A 15,294-nucleotide genomic window follows, 5' to 3' on the forward strand; every position below is an offset into this window, starting at 1 on the left:
GATTTTTTTTATAGCCTCATAAGTTTTTTCTTCAAAAACACTTGTATGAATCTTTGTCATTTACTTTTTTTTTAATATCATTTTTTCTCTTTTAGATTTCTTAACTACTTCCTTTTAGTCATGTTAAATCAAAGATCAAACCTATATTGTTTGTATTATCATGATTCTTAGTGAGTAGTCCCTTAAAACCTCTTGGGTATATGGTAGATTTAAGATGATTAAGAGTTGAATTGTGGAGTTTATTTTTATGTTATACTTAACTTAGGTATTGATTGGTTCTTCCGCTATCACCCGCGAATGTTAGTGGACGGTTGAAGTTGTTAATTAGCGATTAAACCAATCACAAAACCACTTTATACCACTTTAAACCGGTCGAAATCGATAGATTTGAATAGTTCACACTTGCTGACAGTGGGTATGTAAAAAAAGAAAAGAACATAAAATATAAAGAAAATTAACAAATTAAAATATATTATCAAGTCATACATTTTTTCAAGTTAATTCTCAAACAAGAATCATTCTTTAACTTTAGTTTTCCAACATGAATAATTATTTTTGTTTCACTATAAAATCTATTTATTTAATATTTGAATACTTATTTAGTAATTATTTATGATTTTTCTTTGCTAATCATGTTTAAATTTTGTTATAATTTTTCATAGTATTGATGTTTTATACATTTTCGTAATTATGTATTATATTTATTTTGGTAAGTTTTGGTTTAACCGCTACCGTGTGATTAGCGATTATTTAGGTTTGTTATTAATGCTCACTAGGATGTCGGTCCGTGCGTTACCGCAAGGGAAAGTGAAAACTTGAAATGACTAACATTGTTTTTTTTCCACATTTCGAGTGAAAAAATTATGGTAATTCTTTAACTGCATAATATAAAAGTTATAAATAATGACTAAGATGAATCAACTAAATTAGTTAAATAAAATATTTATTGTATATATAAAAATGAAAAATCGATTCAGCGACAATAAGATAATAAAGTTAATGATATATAAATCTAGGTTTACTGAATCATACTCAGATAATCAATTTTGAAAGATATTCACATAAAACAATTAAATCATTATTCTATCAAAATTTATAAAAAATAAGAAAAGAATCAGGGAGAAAAAGTTCATAGCTGCAATGTTGATTAATAAATTAAAAAAATAATACTCACAATTTTAAAAACTTGGATGTGTGAAAGAATACCCAAAGAACAAAAACTCTTTTCAAAGTCCATAAAAAATCTGTATATATAAAAACAAAAAGGTGTGAAAACAAAGAGGTCTGAAACAAAAAAGTGTGAAAAAATGTGTGAAAACTAACAAGTGCAAACATGGAAACACAACTGTTGGATCAAAACATTGCAACTTTATATAAACAAAGAGGTGTAAAACAAAAAGTTGTGAAAACTAACTCGTGCCCACATGGAAAACTGGGGATGCGACGAAGAAACGCAATTGTTGGATTGAAACTTTGCAACTTTTGAGATCATTAACAAAGGGTGATATCATTAATATACAAAAACTCTTTTGAAAGTTCATAAGAATTTGTATATATATATAAACAAAAATATATGAAAACAAAGAGGTGTGAAACAAAAATGTGTGAAAACTAACATGTGCAAATATTGAAAGCTAGAGGTACGACGAAGAAACACAATTGTTGTCTCAAAACATTGCAACTTTATATAAACAAAGAGGTGTAAAACAAATAAGTGTGAAAACTAACGGGTGCCAACATGAAAAGCTGGGGGTGTGACGAATAAACACAATTGTTGGATCGAAACTTTGCAACTTTTGAGATCATTAACAAAGGGTGTGATCATTAATAATACTCAAAGAACAAAAACTCTTTTCAAAGTCCATAAAAATCTGTATATATATATATAAAAACAAAGAGTGTGAAAACAAAAAAGTGTGAAACAAAAATGTGTGAAAAGTAACAAGTGCAAACATTGAAAGTTAGGGGTACAACGAAGAAACACAATTGTAGGATCAAACATTGCAACTTTATATAAATAAAGAGGTATAAAACAAAAATGTGTGAAAATTAACAGGTGCCAACATGGAAAGTTGGGGGTGTGACGAAGAAACACAATTGTTGGACCGAATATTTGCAACTATTGAGATCATTAACAAAGGGTGAAATCATTAATAATACTCAAAGAACAAATTTTTTTCAAAGTCCATAAAAATCTGTATATATATATATATATATATATATATATATATATAAACAAAGAGGTGTGTAAACATAGAAGTGTGAAACAAAAATGTGTAAAACTTAATAGGTGCGATTTATAAAAGATGGGGGTAACACGAAGAAACACGAATATCAGAAAACAAACTTGCAACTATTGAGATCATTAATAATTCTAAACCGTTAGATGAGATAATAGAAACAATCTCATACGTTAGATTAAAGTTGACCCCCGAAAGGCCAAAAGTGAGTTTGCTATTATATGTAGATGCTTATTATTATTATTTTTAAATAGTTCAACGGATGAGATTTTTATATTTATACCGTTTGTTAAAAAAATTAAATAGGTTAAATAAGTCAATAATAGAACATATATAAAATTATACCATGTTTTTTAAAAAAAATTGGCTTATTCGTAGCTCTAGCATCACTACATGTCATCATGCCTCTCGTATCTTGGTTTTGGTTTTTCCGGTTATCGTCGCTGAGTGACAACGAGTCGGGTCGTACTCTAGGCGAAAAAGATGACGTTATTGATATTTTTGACTTTCTGGAGGGTATTGTCCTGTAATAAACTTTATATGCTTGAATGTTATACTCTTTCCCAACTTAATTTAAAAAAAAAAACAAAATTGTGACTGAACAAAAAAAAATAAGAAAGCCACGTACACTCATATTTTGTTCCACCGTATCTAACAGTAATAATAATCTAACTAAAAAAAATTAACAGGTTTGGTGAAGAAACAATAACAGGTCATTCACAACGAAAATATAAAATTACCTTGAATTAGAGATTGATGCTTGTTAGTTAAAAAACACTTCAATAAAACAATTATTTAGATTTTATTTATTAACTTGTAAGTTTTGAAAATACTCACAAAACAATTTTTTGAAATTTGTTTATGTAGTCTAGAAATTTTTTTATATATAATAAACAAAAAGGTATAAGACATAGATGTGTGAAATAAAAAGGTGTAAAAATTAATGGATGTGATTTTTGAAACATGGAGGTACAATAAAGAGATGCAAAATTAAGAGGTGTGATTTTTGAAAGATGGGGGTGCGATAAAAATACACGATTAATAATTTGCAACTGTTGGAGTCATTAATAATTAGTTTATATATATAATAAACAAAAAGGTGTAAAACATTGAGGTGTACAATAAAAATGTGTAAAAATTAATAGATGTGAAACATGGAGGTATAACAAAAAGATGCAAAAATTAAGAGGTGTGATTTTTGAAAGATGGGGGGGCAATGAAAAGACACGATTAATAATTTGCAACAGTTGGAGTCATTAATAATTTTAAACCGTTAGATGGAAAAGTAGAACTAATATCATCCATTGGATTAAAGTTGACACAAAAAAGTGGGTTTGCTATTATATATAGATTGACCATTTGATTATCTTTGGAAATTTTTTATGATTAGTGAAAGAATTAATATCATAGAGATGGATTAGTATTGTTTAGTGATCTAAAACTAAGGATTAGCTTCATTTATTTGCATGAACTCCACAAGTGAGCAAAATATTCATTCTTGTCAATTACCTTATCCCAAGAGTTCGTCTTTTATTTCTTGGTTTAATCCATTTGCTTATTTTGCGCCTTATTTTGCGTCTTGTTAATTAAGCTTGTTACAGTTTATAACCAATTTTGTTTGATTAGATGGAATGAATGCATGAATTCTTAATGTGTTGGTCTTTGTTCCTCGTGGATTAACACTTTTATACTCAATGACATAACCATATACTTGTTGGGAATTTGATTCAAGCAAGCAAGCAATGAGGTAAATGATTCTTCATTCTTAATTATGGATATTTGTTGTTGATTGCATAACTGGTATGTAGAATTTATGAAACACTGGTTTAGGTTTCCGTGATCTGTTATCATTGGCTTACACTTTCAAAATCACATGGTGCACAAGTCAAAATTTTGGCTGGGAAGAAGATTGAGCTTATCACGTATAAGATGAATTACATAGATCCTAGGTTCACCGTTAAATGGTGCAAACGTTATGGAATACCAATTGAAATAGGTAAAAAGCTTCATAGAATAAAACTGTCAAGATGATTCTTTTTATTCCCTTATTCAACAAATCTCTTGTGACAAAATTCGCTTGGGCAATGGATGAAGAACCGAACTTCATGTTCTAATGCATTTGGAGAGAAATATCATCATCATCTTTCTTTTGGTATGTTTGGTTTTTACCATGACTTGCTACTCTCATATGATTTTGCTTTTGTAGTGATTTTGTAGCAAAAAAAAAAAGAAAAGAAAAAAAAAGAGAAATTTGTTACTCTAATTTACTCTACGAAGAAATTATTAAAACCCCAGTTTATAGACTTGGCGTTGAATTTACAAGAAATATTCTATATTTTATAATTTGAATTTAATTTATTTTAATTTTGGTCAAAAAGATTTGCATTAATAAGATTCAATAAAGGATATACTCCTATTTGGTCATCAATCAATACAATAAAATAAGAAGGTCTCACCAAAACATGACATCTCAGGCTTAATATTAAATGAGGTGTCAACACCTCACTAAAAATTTCTACCCTATCAAATTATAACTCATCTTATTTTATGTTTACTTGGACTAAATAGAAGAGAACCGAACGTGAGAGTATTTTATTTCTCCTGGATTTCTTTACTTACGGTTCGGTTTGGAAGCGTACAACAGAGGAACTGGAAGCGTTAAAATTTTTGTCAAATCACTTGAATCTGAGTGTAATTAGTTTAGAGCTGAGTAAAATCTATGGAAATATATGTGTTTTGAGGTTAATCCGAGAAAAACAGAATCTTATCTTACCAAAAAAATTATACGCGGCGCTGCAACCTAAAAAACTAACGAAGAAGAAGAGCAATAAGGTTTTTTTTTTTGTTTTTTAGTTACACGTGGCTTAAATTTTTTTAAAATTAAAAACTGATTATTGAGCTGTGTTTTTCTGGACCTTTCGTTTGGGCTTCTTTGTTTAGCTAACGAGGATGTCTTTCTTTGCTTATGTATTTTGGCTTTGTGTAATGTATTTGATATCAAAAAAACTTAGTGTTAAAAAGAGATGGGAACAAAAAAATCTACATTTAAATTAATGAAATAAAGATATACTATATGACATACTCTACAATTTTTTTTTTTCACTATTCCAACAAAATCAAGAATCCAGTAAGAAAAGAAACCAAATCATTCCCCATGAAATTTTGCAATTTTCCAACAGAAACAAAACAAGAAATCGCTACAATTTTGACATTTTTTTTTTTGTTTGTTTGCTAATTACAGATCCAAAATAAAAAAAAAAAAAAAAGAAAAAAGAACCCAAACAACCATCAATCACTTCAGACCCAAGAAACCGAAACAACAGAATTAGCAAGGCCAGATTGTTCAAAAGTCGTATTAGATCCATAATGAAGAGTCTTGTAATCCCCAGGAAACGCTTGGATCAACTTAAACAGCTTCCTCTCCGATTCATCAATCTGCGAATTACAATACGACCAAAGAAGCTGAACCGATTCACTCTTCAAGAAACTCCTCTGCGTTATCCTCCCGTCAGGTAACCGAACGCGGATTCTACACAAAACGCTTTGATCGAAATCGTGATTCGTCGGTTCTTCGGGTAAGTGAGGGAATCCGAAATACGCGTTTGATGACGAAGACGACGTCGTAGACTCCTCCGATTCTTCTTTTTCTTCTTCTTCTGCTTCATCGCGTTTGCTGCGTTTGATCCTTCGCAAAGACTCGATCTCTAGTGAAGCCATGTCCATGAACGGTGATAATTTCTCCATCATCGATTGACACTCAAGCATCGTTTGGTTGAAATCGATGATGATTGATTTTTAAAACCCTAATTTTTTCTCATAGTTGAGAGTCTGATGATATGTACATACTCTACAATTTAAGATATGATATTTTGAATTATTCATAATTATATAAAAACATATATATATATTATATATATATATATATGCTTCCTAATTTTTAAAAAAAATTCGTGAAAAAAAAAACACTAGGAATCCAAATATGTTTTGGAGATTATATTTGGAGATTAAAATTGAGGACGAAGAAAAGAGGAAGTAAGAAGCTTCTTGGTGGGTTTATTTGCAAGTTGCGGAGGAGAGAATCAAGGAAAAAGTTGTGAGTACATTGCATCAAGCTTCAGATTTCGAAGCATCACTGGACCGAGTTGATTTATCTGGTCGGAAACTGATTGCTCTCTGAAGCATTTGTAAAAATTCAAGGTCTTTTTGTCCCAAATCTCTATAACAATCAACTTGCGATCTGTTCTAAACAAAATAAAATAAATTGTGACATCTGATCAAGTTTGTTAGTGTCATAATATTTTATGTGTCAAAGATGTAAACTTTTTGCTTTTGATTTGTAATTTTACGTAATTGTTTTTTTACTTTTGCATATGTTCTTTAGCTTTTGGATTGGTTATTGTCAAAATATAAATTTTATCTGGATTTTGAGTCTTTAATAAATAATATATTTTGATCAGGTTGATGTGTAGATTGAGATATATATTTTAAAGTGTATGTTGTTATGTCTTGTTAACGCCTAAAACCTGCAACAAGAATAAATGACGACAAAGAGAGAAAGAGACAACATATTGATGAACAATTAAAAAACATTAAATATCAGTTGTTGATAGATCCCAAAGACTTTTAATAACAGTTGTTTGCTCTTCAGTTTTATTGTAGAGCTTTTTTAACTAACAAAATCTTTAAAACCAAATCTTGGATTTTTTTTTTTAATTTTTTTATGTGTGTGTTGGTTTTTTTTTACACATTTTTAGAAACAAACGATAATAATTGTGGTCTAAGATGTGTTGGAGGAGTCAAAAATCTACATAACCAAAGTGTGTCGTGGTATTTTAATTTCTTTTGCAAAATCTTAGAGCTTGTCTAACCCACTAGAGTGAATGATGATTAGATTTGACTTCAAGAATTTTGACTTTAACTTACCAAACCACTAAATAATGGAAAAAATAAGAATTGGTGGTTTTATTGTAGTTGATTTTAAGACTAATATTATTCCATAAGACTTTCACTATTCTTTATCGTTTAATTACTCTTCCTATTTGCAAAGTTTAAGAGCACTCTTATTGATCATTTGTGTGGGTGTATTTAAATATAAAACTAATAATAAAAAATTAAAAACAAATTAATTGATGAATTGGAAAGATATGTGTCTCTAGAGACACTTTAGATAGTGTCTTTAATTTTTAATATTTCTTAGTTGGTTTTACAGTTAGAAAAATTCTTATCTTCAGAAAAAAATAAAAAAAAAAATTTGTAGATTAGTTTGGTTTTGGTTCTAGTTGATGGAATTTTTTTTTTTTTTTTTGGTTGAGGTCTAGTTGATGCAATTTATAGTTTTGAGTTGGTTTTAGTAATAATATAATCTTGAAAATATTAATAATATATGCAATTTGTTTTGGTTAAACAAATTCCAATTTGCTTTCCCATTGATATTCCGGTTACACAAATTCCAATTTGATTTTCCGGTTAACAACAAGAAGGATATTAAAATTGCCAAATGACCCTTTAAACTGGAGTGGACACATGTATAAAAAAAAAAAAAAAAGGCCCAAAAACCCAGAAAACAACAAGAGAAAACGGCGACGTGGCTGATTAAAGCCATTCCTCGGAGCTCAAAACTTTGAAACAGAAACCAAAACACGACATTTACGTTTTTACGAAGTCTTATTATTATAACCTCTGCTGCGTTCAATTAGCTGTCGTCGTTACATCTTCTTCTAACTCACAAAGCTGTTGTACTTTTGTCTTTTTTTTTCAGTAACTCTGATTCAGTCAAATTAAATCTTCAACTCTCGACCAGATTCTCTCATCCGGATTTGGATTGAAACCCTTTTGCTTTTCGAGAAATGTCGAACGGCACAGATCAGGCTCAACCACCGCCGGAGAACACTGCTAATCCGGTAGATCCGTCGAAGTCACGGAAGCGTGCGACGCCAGGGGATGATAATAATTGGCTTCCTCCTGATTGGAGAACCGAAGTTAGGGTTCGAACCTCCGGCACTAAAGCTGGTGTTGTCGATAAGGTAATAAAAAAAATCCTCAGGCTCTTTCATTTCTTGAGCTCTGTGTTCTTCAAGATTTGCTTAGTCCTTTAGGAATGGAATCTTATGAAAAAGTTTATTGAGAATTGTCTGTACAAATGGATTGATATGTTCTTTCTTGATTTGAAATTGGGAAAATTTGATTATTTTGGGTATTTTAGAGATCTCTTCAGTGAAATGTTGCTGTAATGAAGATTATAGATACGTAGATTTAGTGGGTTCTTACCTAAAATGCATGCTAGTTTGATGAAGATTTTGCTCTGTGTCTGTGTGTGTGAAGGATGGCCATTTTGTAATGTTTGAATGTCTGGTTCTGTAATGTAGTTCTACTACGAACCTATTACGGGTCGTAAGTTCCGGTCCAAGAACGAGGTTTTGTACTACTTGGAACACGGGACACCTAAAAAGGCCGTCAAGAAAGCGGATAACAACGGAGACTTGCATCCTGAAGTGAGTCAGAAAACGTTTCTCTCTCTGTTAGTTTAAAGTTTAAACCCTTTGTTTGCTTCTTCCTTTACTTGAACTGTTTGTCTTTGCACATTTTTTTTTTGTAGCATTCTGAAGGTCGAGGAAGCAGTAGTAGGCGGCAGACCAAGTCCAACAAAAAAGCTAATGAGCCACCTCCAAAGCATGTGAACTTTGATTTTATGAATGTGCCGGAGAAGGTCACTTGGACGGGGACTGATGGCTCAGATAAAGCTTGGTGGCCTTCCATTGGGGACTACAAGATTCAAGAATCTGTCAGCCAAGATTGGGATAAAGCATTCACTCTTGTCACAACCCAAAACCCTTGGAAACAAATGTTTTAGAAGAAGATTGCTGCTGCAGCTCAAATAACAGAAGCGCTAGAGAATCATATCTATTTAGTACTTTGGATTTTTCTTTCATTTGTTTAACATGTGTAATGTAGGTCAATATAATTACTCATGTGATAGTTTAGCAACAGTTTAATTTGGGTTGTAATATACTTTTTAACGTTTGTCGTAGAGATTTTGAAGGCAAGGTATGTCAATATTATTGCCTTTGAGAGAATCATTGAGTAACAAAGTTATGAAATCTGAAATTTAATGGGTGGAGTTAGACGAGCCATGTTACTTCACTTCTCAGTTCTCTCTGCTTTAAATCAGAGAAGCATCAGCTTTGTGCACAGACTCTACCTATCTAGGCTGCTTCAAATCTAATATCATTTAGAAATGTTTACGCTTGGTAAAGGATATTATGAAAATCTAGACAAAAGCGTCTGTAGTCCAACGGTTAGGATAATTGCCTTCCAAGCAATAGACCCGGGTTCGACTCCCGGCAGACGCATTTTTATTTTTAATTTTCCCCACCAAAGCATTCATATGTCTCCAAAACCATCTGAACCAGGACTATGTCTATAATGATACAGATGGAACCGGTCATTATTGTACTTAAATTTTTTCCATTGAATAATTTTCCAATAAATAACATATATATTAAGTTTCCAAGAATAATAGATATCCAAGCAATTTAAAAAAATTATCAGTAGATTATATTATTATATGTTAACTGTAACAAACATGCTAATGTTGTAATGTAAAAATGGCATGTCAATGATTCTCGTTAAAAGCTAAATAATGTTTTCTTCATGTTGGAAAGGGATTATTATGGATTTTGCCACTTTTTCACGCCAATTATTTTGAATCTGCCATTTTCTTCAAATATTTTCGATTTGCCACTTTTGATCACTTTAAAATCTATACATTTGTGAATTTTTTTTGCTAAAAAACATACTTCATAACAAATACTAAACCCTACAAAAAAATGGAACAAAACAAACCCAAACATAATATGTAAAATTATGTTTAAAAATCTTGAAAAATGGCAAAATCCATAAATGCCACAAAAAAGTGGCTTTTTCATAATTAACTCGGTTGGAAAAGCTGAGCAAAACATGAGTTCTTTATCTTGCTTGAACAAAAGAAATACCACTATTTGCCAATTAAAATATGTACACAAGATTTTTATAAGGAAACATAATACTGTAAATACTTTGGTTTTGTATTGTGAGATAATGTACTAAAAATATAGAAACGTTTTGGTAGCAATTTTAAGATGTTTGGAGTTTTAAGTTTTTAGTTTTAGCATATAAGAGATTGAACAATTTTTATGTAATCACTAATTTGATTAAGAACTAATATTTATCTTTGCACAATGAAACTATTTACCTTATGTTATGTGACTTCAAAACCTAAGTAAGTAGTAGTTGATATTTTTGTCTTAATTTTTTTGAATTTTGTATTTGAAAAAAAAATTTCGACTCTCAATAGCAATTTGAAAATTTGAAAGAATGAAGCAGTTACAAATTAATTTGTATCTTTGATGCATATTATTACTAAAACTAATATATATATAAAATATTTTTAAAAATAATCATTAATCGTATATATTTCACCAAAATATATAAAACAAATTAAACCCACGCTCGTGTGTTCAAAACCTAGGGATATATAAACTTTAACAACATAATGAATTTAGGGCACTTGTCATAAATACCACTAAAATATGTTTTTATTCCAAAAATACCACAATTTAGTTTTTTTTTCCAAAAATACCACTAAAATGAATTTTTTTTTCCAAAAATACCACATAATTGAATTAAAGTTTTAATACTAAAAATTAATTCCTAAATTCTAAATACTAAACCATACCCCTAAAAACTATACCCTAAAACTAAATGTGTCAACCGAAACCTAAAAAAAAAATTCTACATCCTTAAAAATTATTTTTTATTGTGTTTGTGGTAATTTTGGGAAAAAAAAATTTGTGGTATTTTTGGAAAAAAAATTAAGATGTGGTACTTTTGGAAAAAAAAACTTTTTAGTGGTATTTAAAGGAATTTCTCATGAATTTAATGCCTAATTGTATAACATTTGCACTAATGAGGTTCAGTCAAATATTTCTTAATATTTATCTGATACTACTAGGTTCATATATATTATTGAAAGATCCAGATAGTTTGGTTTGACGATGACCTTAATATGGATAAGTGGATAGTCATGATCTTTTAAGGAACCTATCGTTTTCGCATTGTACATTTTTGAATCCAAAATACAAGTATACAACGTGTGCTAAGGCTATCTAACTAAACCAATTTCTTATGTGGGCGGTCTATCAAAGAAAAAAAATCCACAAAGCCAAAAACAAAAAACAATAAAAGAAACGTTTGCAATTTTAAAATGACAAGAAATTCTCCATGTGATTTGCATAAGTAGATATGGTGCTGAGAAGTCCGTCTCCGAGTCCATTCCGGCGTCTAAATTGGTCATCCACAACTCCTTCAACCACAACCGTTCTGTAGCTGTTAGCCTTGGGATCAAAATATAGAATCCGAAACGGATTCTCCAAATATGATGGTACGTAAATAAACTCGCCGGCATCATTGACACCTTTCAAGTGTAATCGGGGTTTTGAAATCGGATTATTACGAGTGAAAGGTAAACAAAGATGTTTACAAGACCACTCCTCTTTCTCGGCATCTTCGAGAATCCACATGGTAATATCATCAGCTTTTGAAGAAACACTAACTAACTTCCCCTCATAAACAATGAGGAAACTATAAGAATAGGAGGACCATGGTACTTTTATTACACTCAATTTTTCTGACCGGACATGGAAGCTCACCGAAAACTGAGAAAGACAATCATTTATAGGAGAGGCTACATAGTAGAAAACCCCGTCAATGCATCGTCCAGAGCCAGAAGCGAAATGCTCAGGGGTACCTTGGATGACTCTCCATGATTCTTGAGGTCCTCCTCCCAGTGTAAGAGTAAGAGCCCGAGGCTGATGATTGTTACACTTAGGAAAAGGACAAGCAGGGACAGACAACACTTTGTATGTACCACCTATCGGATCATATCCTAGAAAGTTAAACGAGAATATCCAGCGACAGTTGGGTATGGGTAAACTCGAGAAACGTCTTGTGGTTGGGTTCCAGATTTGGGGTTGTCCTGATATATTATGGCTGATCAGGCCATTGACCGACTCGCCGCTTTTAAAGACACCAAATTGAGGATATGTTATCGAATAACTGTCTGCCACTACTAGAGGGTTCTTCTCCTTCGAACTCTGGTTTTCTAACAAGGACAGAACCAACAGCTTGTCGTTTCCTCTTGACAAGATGACAAGACAGGGACTTTTCGATCGAGCTGCGAACGACCTAATGAAATATGGAAGAGTGGTGGCTGATGAACACAGCTTCGACACACAGCGCGACTTGCCAACAGATTTTGCAGGAAGCCGTACGAGTACCTCCAAGATTAGATCCATAGGAATTGAGGTTCCTTTCGACGATGATGAAAAATTCCCAATTGGATTGACACCTTAGTACTGCAAGGGTTAATTGAGACCTTCTAGGGTAAAAATTCTAGTATCAAAAGGTGAAGTCGTGAAGAATGCCCATTGTTTCGAAAAGAATATGATTTTGTAATGTTTGAAATGTCTGGTTTTGTAATGTAGTTTTGCTACGAACCATAACTGGTTCGTAAGTTCCGGTCCAAGAACGAGGTTTTGTACTACTTGGAATACGGGACGCCTAAAAAGGCTGTTAAGAAAGAAAAAAACAGAGAATTACATCCCGAAGCGAGTCAGAAACGTTTCTCTCTTCCCAACTTTATTAGTAGACAGACATCACCTTAAAAGTTCAAACCCCTTGTTTGCTTCTTCCTTACTTGAACTGTTTGTCTTTGCACATTTTTTGTAGCATTCTGAAGGTCGAGGAAGCAGTAGTAGGCGGCAGTCCAAGTCCAACAAAGAAAGTAATGAGCCACCGCCAAAGCCTTTGAACTTTGATTTTATGAATGAACGGGAGAAAGTCACTTGGACGGGGACTGATGGTGGCCTTCAATTGGAGAGTACAATATTCAAGAATCTGCCAGCCAAGATTGGGACAAAGCATTCACTATTGTCACAACCTAAAACGCTTGGAAAACAACGTTCTAGAAGAAGATTACTGACGCTGCAACTCAAATCAAATAACACAAGCGCTAGAGAATCATATCTATCAAAGTTATGAGCCATGTTACTTCACTTTCTCAGTTAACTCTATGTCTCTGCTTTAAATCAGAGAAGAATCAGCTTTGTTCATAGACTTTACCTATCTATATCATTTGGAATCGTTAACGTTTGATAATGGATATTATGAAAATCCCAACAAAAGCGTCTGTAGTCCAACGGTTAGGATAATTGCCTTCCAAGCAATAGACCCGGGTTCGACTCCCGGCAGACGCATTTTACCTTTTTTTTCCACGCCAAAATCGAGCCAAGAATAGATGTGTCCAATTAAACCATATTAAAACGAGAACACTAATAAATGTGAAATGTAAAAACCATCTGAACCAGAGGTCAAGAACATAAGTAAGTTCAATATTTTAATCAATCCCTTTATATATAAAAACACAAAACCTTTCTATCGCATAAATCATAACTAAATTCTGATAAGCCTACCGACAAAAAAAAAAAAAAAAAAAAAAAATCTGATAAGCCTAGTTTCAAGTTTATTAATTAGAGAAGAAGTAAAAAAAAAATATGATGGATTTTTTTTTTTTTTTTTGTAAAAGCGTATCACCTTTAATTCCATATGCTTCTAGAGATATAATTAAGAACATTTTTATTCACGCACTATAGTTTTTTCCTATCTTATGTGTGGGATACAAACTGGTCATATTACTGTACCTAAAATTATCCATTGAATAATTTACCAATTATGCGTCGACAATAACGGTGTTTCAAAGGAAAACGTAACAAAGAGTAAAAAGCTCGTGTTGCCACGAATATGAGCCCACAGATAAAACGAATTGGCCTTTAGAGCATACACATTGGTTGAAAATAGATATAATAATACTATTTAATTTAATTTTGTTTGCTTTTAAAAAATTAACCAATCAGCTTATGCAGGTAGTGAGAGAAATGTCTTAGAGGGTCTGTTAAATGCTGGGCAGAGACACAATATCTCTCTCCTCAACTTTTTATTATTTTTATATTTTTTATTGTTCTGATACTTACCAAAAGATGAACAATGTGTGTGCTCTTAGTATTTGACTGAAATAGTGAATTCTCAAAGCAAAAAAAAAAAGAAAGTTATTTAACGATTTTAGTTTTTAGAAAACTGCAGTGACTATTTGATGTCTCTTAAGTATTCAAAGTTCAAATAGATGTAAAAACCAACAAATGTCAGATGCTTTTTTTGGGTGAAAGAAATGTTCGACGTTGATCGGACCATATCACAAATGAGAAAACGAACTTGATTAGTTTTCATAGTGAACTTATTCTTATTCAAAGTAATTCATGAAAAGTCTATCACAATCATGATCTAGAAATGTTTGAGTAATATCTAGTATACCACTGTTCTCTAAATCCTCATAACACATATAAATGTATCTTTGTTATTACGTATTTAGTTGAAGTATACTATATAGTCTATATGCACTCATTTTTGGGTTGAAATATACCATCGATCTTAGCCTTTTAAAACTAAAATATGCATGAAATTGCGCATATGTTTAGGTTGTATATGTATGTTAGAATAGTATTTTCCAAACAAATTTAATATTGAACGGTGGTGTTTGAATGATATAAATTCAAAACCACCCACCTTTTATCCCTTTGGAACTTTTTCGAGATAGGATAAGATGACATTATTATTTTATTGTAATTTAAGAAAAGAGGTAGGCCTTCCTTTTATTTTTCTTTTAAAAAAAAATAATGATTGTGGGGCTAAATGAAATATTTTGTAATTGTATCCAACAAAGGATTTATAAATATGTCGAACTTGTTGTACGTAAATGTTGACTTTTTAATTTATTTTTCTCAACACACGATAAAATTCGTTAAACGTTAGAAACATGGATGTATGAAATTAATTAGTTATGAGAGTGTATTGAATTACACATGGAAAATATTTAGTTAAAGCTGACAAAACAAATTTAAAACACAAGTGGATTAGATTTTTTTTTTTTTTTTTTTTTTTTGTCGACTGATTAGATAAAGATAAA

General features: G+C 31.4%; 1 protein-coding gene, 2 non-coding genes and 2 pseudogenes across 4 annotated transcripts; 3 read left to right on the forward strand and 2 right to left on the reverse strand.

The window, feature by feature from the left end:
* Nucleotides 1–5,368: 5,368 nt before the first annotated feature.
* Nucleotides 5,369–6,198, reverse strand: LOC104790878 (plant UBX domain-containing protein 12 pseudogene; annotated as a pseudogene). The gene has a single exon (XR_015560191.1). The product of XR_015560191.1 is annotated as a plant UBX domain-containing protein 12 pseudogene (transcript).
* Nucleotides 6,199–7,751: 1,553 nt separating this feature from the next.
* LOC104790879 (methyl-CpG-binding domain-containing protein 5-like) lies at nt 7,752–9,313 on the forward strand. The gene is made up of 4 exons (XM_087453022.1): nt 7,752–7,901; nt 7,999–8,263; nt 8,606–8,731; nt 8,836–9,313. The coding sequence occupies exons 2-4, from the start codon at nt 8,087–8,089 to the stop codon at nt 9,088–9,090; spliced, it is 558 nt and encodes a 185-aa protein (XP_087309148.1). The 5' UTR covers nt 7,752–7,901; nt 7,999–8,086; the 3' UTR covers nt 9,091–9,313.
* A 204-nt stretch (nt 9,314–9,517) lies between these two features.
* Nucleotides 9,518–9,589, forward strand: TRNAG-UCC (transfer RNA glycine (anticodon UCC)). Its single transcript has one exon. It is a non-coding gene; the product is annotated as a tRNA-Gly (tRNA).
* Nucleotides 9,590–11,476: 1,887 nt separating this feature from the next.
* Nucleotides 11,477–12,704, reverse strand: LOC104698919 (putative F-box protein At1g50870 pseudogene; annotated as a pseudogene).
* A 755-nt stretch (nt 12,705–13,459) lies between these two features.
* Nucleotides 13,460–13,531, forward strand: TRNAG-UCC (transfer RNA glycine (anticodon UCC)). Its single transcript has one exon. It is a non-coding gene; the product is annotated as a tRNA-Gly (tRNA).
* Nucleotides 13,532–15,294: the final 1,763 nt, after the last annotated feature.

Source organism: Camelina sativa, chromosome 6 (assembly GCF_030686135.1).
Source record: "Camelina sativa cultivar CO46 ecotype springtype chromosome 6, ASM3068613v1".
In the NCBI taxonomy this organism is placed as follows: Eukaryota; Viridiplantae; Streptophyta; class Magnoliopsida; order Brassicales; family Brassicaceae; genus Camelina; species Camelina sativa.